This window comes from Gadus chalcogrammus, chromosome 14, assembly GCF_026213295.1.
Source record: "Gadus chalcogrammus isolate NIFS_2021 chromosome 14, NIFS_Gcha_1.0, whole genome shotgun sequence".
NCBI classification, from domain to species: domain Eukaryota; kingdom Metazoa; phylum Chordata; class Actinopteri; order Gadiformes; family Gadidae; genus Gadus; species Gadus chalcogrammus.
The window spans coordinates 20,954,193-20,963,944 of NC_079425.1; the positions used below are offsets into that span (position 1 = coordinate 20,954,193).

Genomic DNA, 9,752 nt, shown 5'->3' on the forward strand with positions numbered 1-9,752 from the left:
AGGACTGCTGGATCCAAGATTACTTATAAACTAGTACATGCTGCCAGTCTCATAAATAAATAAAAAAATACTTCAGGCATGCATAGTGTCGGAACCGTAATGAACTGTAAACCCCTACAATTGTATGATACTTGTGTGAAGGTAACCTCCATAATATAAAATATATATACATACACACACACAATTCAAAATGAATCGGAATAGTTTCTACGAGCTTCCTATGTTGATAGAATCCTAATATGTCTCTGTGACAGCCCCCTGTGTGGTACTATAACCTTTAAAACACATGTCACTGCCAGAGAAATGAGTACTAGATACATTGGGGTTATGAATTTCTGATGTTTAGTACTAGATGTATACAGAATATTATATTATTGATTATGAAATCGTTAATACTAACTAGACTATATAGTATCATAGCAATTATTAAGGTAGTAGCTTAGTATATAGTCGTGTGATATTCATGTTTGTGTGTGCTTTTAATAACAGTATGCCACTCAATTCATGGTTTAGTGGTCAAAGTTGAGTAACTCTAAGATTATGTCAATTAATCCATGGTAGGTGGTTAAAGTTGAGTTGCTATTAGAATATAGAAACACATATATGCTTTACTGGTTAAAGTGGAGTTACTATAACAATATTTGAATCAATACATGTTAGTGCATGTGACAGTTCGTAAATACATGCAAGTTTGGGTAGTACAGCTACTAAAAAATTTTTTTTACGTATACCGTTCGTTAATAAGTACATGATTTGGTGGTTATATTTGGATTATTTGTTTAAATTTACTACAGCGGTTTGAATGGAGTACGAGGCCTGTAGTTAGCATTAGCAGCTAACGTGAAGCAGCGGGCTGGATTTACCTGCAGGCCGGGGGCCCCGGGATCCACCCCGGTGTCCAGGACAGCGATGAGCACACCTCGGCCGTCATACTCGGGGAAGCGGGAGAGATAAGAGGTAGCACCTGTCTCTTTCTTGGGCAGCAGGCCGTGGAAAGGGAAGGGTTCATCTGTAGAGAGAGCAGCCATGGTGAGGGTGAGGATGGATAAAAACAAAGCAGGGACTGGGAGCAGATCGGCGGGGGACAGACAGCAGCTTGGCAGACCTCAGTGACTACTCTTGGGGGAGGGGGGTGAGGGGAGGCGGGGAGGGAGTTAAAGGGCCCGTAGCACTGCCAACAACATTGTTTTTTTATTTATTTTATTCATTTATTTAACAGGGACAATGGACAGTTAATAACCGTCCCAGAATAAGCTAGACAGATACATTTTCCCTGGGGACCGAATGCTAACGTTCAGTATAAAAAAAATAGTTGACAGCAAAAGTAAAAGTTGCAATGCCCAGTATAATGGAGTAGTAAATTGTATGTACATAATGTACTGGACACAAAACCAGATATAACTCAAATAAAAAAATCGAAATAATAATCTATAATGTCCTTAGCGTCTGATACGGCAGGGAGTAGAGCAACGTCATAGCCCCTGTGTTGCACTGAACAGTGGCCTCTGGTGGAGGCTGGTTTGCCTGCTGTTGTCTGAACATACGGAGATGCATTATGTACTGTATATTTAAATATGGCCATATATCTCAGGTTATGTTTTCGCACAACCTTTTTCTTACACACACAACGAATATTCAGCTGTTGCAATGATGCGCTGTTGTCAGAGCAATTTGACAAAGGGTTGGGTTCCTAATTAGATTTTCTTGGATTTATTGAAAAAAAAGTTGATGAAACGTAATTTTGATCTTCTGTGGTATCATTGTTTCGAAGTGGGTATTGCTCGAAGAGTGGTAAATGTTCAACACGTGGTTGATTCAGAGACACAAGGTAAACAAGCTTGCATTTCTTTAATAGGTCCATGGCTTGCATGGACCTCTGGAGGACATTCAGGAAGCATCTGGAAGTGGGCGGAATGGTGAATAAGCCACGCCTACAGGTTTTAATTTACCCCTGTAAACCTTCAGTCTGTCTTTGCATGGGTTGATTGGCAAAGAGGCCATGCCTGTAAGGTCTGACTTATCTCAAAGCAATAAAACTGTATATGGTGTTGTGTGGACCACTCCATGTGTAGAACACAAATTTATTACGGGACTTACACAGGTGACAAGACTGTGTATCGGCAGTCATCATTAGTTAAAGGCGCTATAAGAGGGTTCTATTAGCTGCTGGGGTTATATAATATACCGGTTGGGGGTAAAGCTATAGCTGGGGATATAGTGTACTTGCTGGGATTAAAGATTACTAGCTGGGGTTAGAGTGTACTAGCTAGAGTTACTAGCTGGGGTTACATACTATCTGGGGTTAATGAGTACTAGTTGGGGTTATAAATGAATAGCTGGGGTTGTAGTTTATTAGCTGGAATTAAATAGTTCTAGTTGGGGTTATAATGTATTAGCTGATGTTTAAGTTTACTAGCTGGAATTAAATAGTTCTAGTTGGGGTTATAATGTATTAGCTGATGTTTAAGTTTACTAGCTGGAGTTATACTTATTTTAAAAGCTGTTACATTATAATCCCAACTAGTCCTCTAGGACTAGTTGGGATTATAATGTAACAGCTTTTAAAATAAGTATTTAAATATAACCTTTTATTCAGCACCCTTACCTTATTTTCTTTCACACACCCCCTACCCCCCCCCCCCTCCCCCCCACCCCTCTTCTCCACCCTGCCTCTCGCTCTCCCCTCCCACCCTTCCCTTCATGTTTCCATGGAGACAACAGAAACAGATGATAACAGCCTCCCATGTCATAAAAGTTCAGTGGGGAGAAGAAAGGAGGGTGTAGAGAGAGAGAGAGAGAGAGAGAGAGAGAGAGAGAGAGAGAGAGAGAGAGGGGAGTAAAGTGAGGCGACAGTCTAGAGCTCACTAAATAGCAGCAGAGGACTCAGGTGAGCTGGTTAAATCTGCTCCATACTTGTTAAAACTAATCTTTATTGGTTAAATCTTCTCTAAACTGGTTAAATCTGCTCTAGATTTATTAATACTATTCTATACTTTTCTAATCTGCTCTATACTGGTTTATAATGCTCCGAACAGGTTTATACTGGTTAGGGTTTAGGGTTAGGACTCTAACCCTAACCCTAACCCTAACCCTGATTTATACTGATATATGGTGCTCCTTACTGGTCCAAACAGGGCAGGAGCGTAAACTTGCATGTTTTGTGGTGTAGTAGGTTACCAGTAACGTGATGCCGCAGATGGTCTGTTACACAGAACCATCTGGGTAGTCATCCAGAATGTAACTGTTGGAACGGAAAGACTTTCTTTAAATACCAAGTCATTCCTCATATGATGCTGATTGGTCTGAACTACTGTGGTTCGGCAACAAGCACATAACTTGAAGCCTGGCAAGATGTTTTCTCGTGTGATCGTGCACACAATGCAAACTACTGTGCATATGTCTCTTAGATATACTGTTAACTATTCTGTCAACTGCACTGGTCTGTAGAGGTTTGTACTGGTTCGTCTTTATTACGCTCTATACTGGGAAACACAGCTCAATGTTGGTAAATACATCTCTATAGCGATTTATACTAGTATATAATAGTTTATACTGGTTTGTACTGGTCTAGCCATAATTAATACACATGTGGTACTAGAGTTTATACAGTAAAGTACTACTCTACTATAAAAAGAGGAGTTCTAGAGTGTATGTATAGTAGAGTTACACCTCTCTATTATATAATCTAGTAGTTACCTGCAATATATACTCTACTACTGCCCTGCTGTATTTATTCTAGTACTAATTTACCATATATACTCTAGAACTACTACTATACATGTATTGTGCAAAGGTACTACAGCACTGTATTGTTTTTAGAATGAAAAACTTCTGAAAACTCAAGGAATCTGTCACATAGCTGTTAAAAACTCTCACACACAAAGACACACAAACACACACGGAGAGAGAAGGGTGTGTAGGTGTGTGTGTGTGTGTGTGTGTGTGTGTGTGTGTGTGTGTGTGTGTGTGTGTGTGTGTGTGTGTGTGTGTGTGTGTGTGTGTGTGTGTGTGTGTGTGTGTGTGTGTGTGTGTGTGTGTGCGTGCATGCGTGTGTGTGTGTGTGTGTTTGTGTGTAAACAGGTCTGTTTAACTTACTCAATTACATACAGTATCAACCTTGCAGTGTTGGAATGTAGCCCTGAAACACGGCTGAATATGCACACATACACACACATACATATTATAAGTAATACACACTGATTCATACACAATAATAATCGCCCCTATTTAAAATATTTACTGCTATATACACACACCCTAAGCTAACACCTTCTCTCTCACTCTCTTCCTCTGGGTAGTCATGCCAACCAGTGTTTGGGATTGCATCAATGTGTGTATTTTCAAGTCTGACAACTAGAATGAGGTCATGTCTTAAATACATGCGCACACACACACACACACACACACACACACACACACACACACACACACACACACACACACACACACACACACACACACACACACACACACACACATAGATTACATCATGGGGTTTCCATAGTAACCCGATACAAACATGAGCGGGGTGGAAGTGGACATGTTTTGTCTTTCTGTGGTCGAGCTAAACCTAATGTCCCTGTCAACCCAATGTCATCTTAACTTAATTTGATTTAAACTTAATATAAACCTCATGTCATCTCAACTTAATGTGAATTTAAAGCTAATACCCATTTAAACCAAATGTCCATCTAAACCTAATGCCCATTTAAACAAAATGTCCACCTAAACCTAATGCCCATTTAAACCAAATGTCCATCTAAACCTAATGCCCATTTAAACCAAATGTCCATCTAAACCTAATGTCCATTTGAACCTAACGCACATCTAAACCTAACGTCCATTTAAACCTAATGTCCTACCTGAACCAAAGGTCCATCTAAACCAGGGATGGGCAACTTTCATGATAACGAGGGCCACATTTTTCATCATAACCATCGGAGGGCCACATGACTGCACACTTCAACTAAACGTGAGCTGAGAGAAGCTACACAATTTTGAATTTGGTAGATATGATTTCCTGTATTCTGGTGCATTTTGGGGATGGCCACTACCTAAAAAATCATCCAGAATCATAACCTATGTACGGTATGTTAATTGAACCAACATACATTCATTTCATGTTTTCCATGCTCAAACAGCCACATGAATGGTCAGTATTTTTATCAGTGCAAAGGGCTCACATACATCATCATTCAATGAAGTCAAAAAACTGAAAAACAGTGGCCCAACATTAAGTGCAACAACTCAATGAACTCAAACCCAACAAGCAGTTGTAGTAGTTGTAGTGGCGACTTAAGTGGATATCTTTAATGACTGATATCGCTTTTAAGCAAACTAGACGCATGGGTTTGCCTTTGAATTCTATGAATTCTTCTCATCTTTCTTGACCGAGTTTTCTGTAACTCGATCAATTATTATTATTTTTATTTTATTTATTTTTTTTTTATTATGTGCGGGCCTGACTGAGTGAGGATGCGGGCCGCACTGAGTGAGGTTGCGGGCCGCATGCGGCCCGCGGGCCGCCAGTTGCCCATCCCTGATCTAAACCTAACAAACAAACACACACACACACACACACACACACACACACACACACACACACACACACACACACACACACACACACACACACACACACACACACACACACACACACACACACACACATAAACTTAGACCTTTGAGGGGACTAATTAGATAAATCTTTATCAAACTGAGTCCCCCACAAACCTAATGTACATCTAAACCTAATATAATCTAAACCTAATGTCATCTAAATCTAATGTAATCTACAATTTATGTAATCCAAACCTAATTTCATCTACATTTAATCTAAACCTAGTGTAATCTAAAACTCAACCATTTTGTTCAAACCATATTGTTGTAGCCCAGGTTGACCTGAGTTAGTCAACAGAGATATTAGAGCTATAAGGATATTTTAGCATGTATTGATTTGATGTATCTGACGACAATCGTTGGCTGAACTGAACTTGAGGCCTCAACATTGGTTTTGAAGGAAGATGGAAGGGTTCTGTTCACCTTTACAATCTGGACTCTGTTAGTGAGAAATAAATTAATTAATCAAATAGGGATACAGTACCGCAGGGCAATTTTTTACAGTATGTTAATAAATGATATGAACCACATTGGCAACCATACCTCATATATAATGATATGGATCGAGTTTACTTTTGTTGCAATGACTGGATATTGGGGCAAAATTCTTCTCGAGATTCCATGGTCTCTTGAGAAAAGGGCTATTGCTCTGTTTATGCATCTGTTTATGTGATAGAGTTAAGTATATTTATGTGATGGTGTTTCACCTGTTTTCATTATGATTAACAATTACATTTAAGTGTGCTCATGGGATAATGCTGAGTTTCATGTGTTAACATGATAGTGAGGTTCATGTGTTTATGTTTGTTAGTGTTGTTGGGATCAGTGATCGGTTGTTTCCTGTGTTAGTAATGGGCAGAGAGGGTGGACATCCTGGAGCAGCTGTTCCATGTGTTTATGTGATTAGTGATCGTTTGTTTCCTGTGTTAGTTATGGCAGAGAGCATGGATATCCTGGAACAGCTGTCGGTGACTTTTAAGAAGTTTGCCGTCCACGGAGACCACAAGGCGACGGGCAAGGAGCTGAATGGGAAGAACTGGGCCAAGCTCTGCAAAGACTGCAACATCGCAGACGGCAAAACCACCACCAGCACAGATGTGGACATTGTCTTCACCAAAGTCAAGTGAGCCAGAGATGTTGCCTGATACATATATGTTAAGTAAAACAAATATGATGAAGGTATTTAATTACCTGCAGCCTATTTCAGCAGTGTAACGTAGGTCTGGTCTTACGTTCAAGCATAAACTCACTCTATACTTATGCTCCGCTGTAGCTAATGTCCCCTTTCTCATTGAAAGGGGACATATTATACCACCAGGCGTGAGTTTGATTAGCTTACAAGCAGTTTCGGGCCCATATGACATCACTAGTGGGCGTGTCCACCTAGATCTGTGCTGGATAGATGAGCAACGTTTACAGCACAGATCTAGGTGGACACGCCCACTAGTGATGTCATATTGGGCATATTTTCGAAACGGCTTGTAAGACTAATCACACTCACACCTGGTGGTATAACATGTCCCCTTTAATATAAATCTTTTTATATTAAGATTATATTTTTGTTACTTTAAGTAGCCTTAGTTACCTGGTTATATATCCCAGGGGGTACTTAGTTAACTTGTGATAATGATTTAGCTGATGTCTGGGGTCTGATCTCAGAGCAAAGTCATCCCGGGTCATCACCTACGAGGAGTTCAAAAAGGCCCTGGAGGAACTCGCTCCACGGAGGTTCAAAGGTCAGAGCAAAGAGGAGGCCCTCCAGTCTATCTACAGGTTGGTCGCCAACAAGGAGCCAGCCAACATAGGCGTTACGGTGAGAACTTCTCCTTACCCAGCTCCTCTTCCTCGCCTTCTACTCCATCTCCACACCTCCTCCCTCCTACACCTTGACACGTCCTCATCCTGCTCAGTGGATGTGAAGGGAGGTGTAGGGTGAGCTATATTGAGTAGGTGTAGGAGTATTGTGTATTGAGGTGCGTTGAGAGGTGTATTGAGGAGGTGTGTTTAGAAGGTGTATTGAGGAGGTGTAATTAGAAGTTGTATTGAGGAGGTGTATTTAGAAGGTGTATTGAGGAGGTGTGTTTAGAAGGTGTATTGAGGAGGTGTAATTAGAAGTTGTATTGAGGAGGTGTATTTAGAAGGTGTATTGAGGAGGTGTATTTAGAAGGTGTATTGAGGAGGTGTATTTAGAAGGTGTATTGAGGAGGTGTATTTAGAAGGTGTATTGAGGAGGTGTATTTAGAAGGTGTATTGAGGAGGTGTATTTAGAAGGTGTATTGAGGAGGTGTATTTAGAAGGTGTATTGAGGAGGTGCATTTAGAAGGTGTATTGAGGAGGTGCATTTGGCGCTATTGTGTCTCTCCTACAGAAAGTGCTGAAGGCCGCTGCCGTGGACAGACTGACGGACTCCTCCCGCTTCACCGGCTCCCATAAGGAACGCTTCGACTCTAGCGGGAGGGGGAGGGGGAGGGAGGGCCGGGAGGAGCTAGTGGAGAACACAGGCTATGTGGGAGCCTATCGGAATGCTGGAACCTACGAGGAGAAGATGAAAGACAAGTAGAGCCCCCCCAATCCATTCTCTCATCCTACTGAGTTTTGTTCTTTATTCATCACAAAGGAAAGTGTTTTGCTTATCATTGTTTTTTTACGTAACGACCCAAACCAGCTGCTAACCAACTGGAAGATATAGAACACAGATTGTATTAACTTGCATTCGCCATGCCTTGAAGTTCAAGGGTTAACTTTGATATATGTGGAATCTTGAGTGGGTTTTCATTTGGATTGGAAACTAAAGTTGGGGCCATACTGCTAGCCAGCCAAAAGCTACAGTTACACATATGTATTTATGGGTTTCCGGTTATATATTTGTTAATTAAGATGAGCACTCATCTCAACTGGAAGATTTAGAAACCCATTCTATCCTTGTTTAATGTCATGTATTTTCTAAGTAACCGAACAGGTTTCGATAAAGGTTGATCTTGTTTTGAATACAAGTTTTGACTAGTTATTATACACACACGCAGACACATACTCACAAACACAATAATGGATCAAGTGAACATTTAAAGGTGCTATATGTTACAAATATACTGTCCTAAATCATAAAATGCCCCATGATGTCATCAGAGATTAATAAACGATAGGACAACACTATAGCCAGTATGTTCTCCTTTGACATTTCTGTTCCGGGTCGGAATCTTGTTTGTTTTTGCCTGTGTGTTATGAATCACTATTCTCAAATTACATTAGCTGATGAACACAGAGTAGGACTCGTCTCAAAATAATGTTAAGTTCGGATCGTCTTTCCCAAGTGTTTGTTCAATGTCCTGAACCTGCCAACTCGCAGGAGCTTTGAGTCTGGGGATGAGGGTGCGGAGACAACTCTTACAAATAGTGAGTTTGGACTGCAGTAGCCAATTTAAATGCACTGTGTCAATGTTACATACTGTACCTTTAAGGTCAACTGAAGCATTTGTATTGTTACTGGAGGTTAAATAATATTTCCACTGGTAGTCAGGTTCGAGGTAGTGTAGGATGTTCGATGGAGATATACAGTTTGAAATGAGTGCGTGTGTGTGTGTGTGTGTGTGTGTGTGTGTGTGTGTGTGTGTGTGTGTGTGTGTGTGTGTGTGTGTGTGTGTGTGTGTGTGTGTGTGTGTGTGTGTGTGTGTGTGTGTGTGTGTGTGTGTGTGTGTGTGTGTGTGTGTGTGTGTGTGTGTGTGTGTGTGTGTGTGTGTGAAAGAAGGACGCACACCAAAGGTTGAACTTAAAAGCTTTGTTTGTAAATATTAAAAAACATCACCATGGCAACAACACAATTCACATCTGTCTACCTGAGTATCAATTTTGGAACATCTCACTCATCCCACAGATGACCATTTGCATGCTAACACAATAGCAAACTGCTAACTGGACAGAGCTAAATGCTAGCTGGTCCGAACTAACTGATAGCCTGTCAGAGCTACCTGCCAACTTGTCATAATTAAATGCAAGCTGATGATAGTTAACTGCTAGTGGTTTAGAGCTAACCATTACGTTTTGATGCCAAACCTGAAACTGGCTAAGTTAAACTAGCATCACCAGCTGAGATCAGGAACAAACGGTACGGAACAGTACCTAGAAAACAGCAGTAC

At 40.8% G+C, this 9,752-nt stretch overlaps 2 protein-coding genes across 3 annotated transcripts in view; one reads left to right on the forward strand and one right to left on the reverse strand.

The window, feature by feature from the left end:
- tpp2 (tripeptidyl peptidase 2) overlaps positions 1-1,109 on the reverse strand; it is a 24,210-nt gene extending 23,101 nt beyond the window's left edge. For both annotated transcript variants that reach the window (XM_056607442.1, XM_056607443.1), the window contains exon 1: positions 864-1,109. In XM_056607442.1, coding sequence (XP_056463417.1) covers positions 864-1,028 — 165 coding nt within the window. In that variant the 5' untranslated portion in view covers positions 1,029-1,109. The remainder of the gene's footprint in view (positions 1-863) is intronic.
- Positions 1,110-2,800: 1,691 nt separating this feature from the next.
- Positions 2,801-9,449, forward strand: tppp3 (tubulin polymerization-promoting protein family member 3). The gene is made up of 4 exons (XM_056608027.1): positions 2,801-2,887; positions 6,550-6,742; positions 7,279-7,432; positions 7,988-9,449. The coding sequence occupies exons 2-4, from the start codon at positions 6,552-6,554 to the stop codon at positions 8,177-8,179; spliced, it is 537 nt and encodes a 178-aa protein (XP_056464002.1). The 5' UTR covers positions 2,801-2,887; positions 6,550-6,551; the 3' UTR covers positions 8,180-9,449.
- Positions 9,450-9,752: the final 303 nt, after the last annotated feature.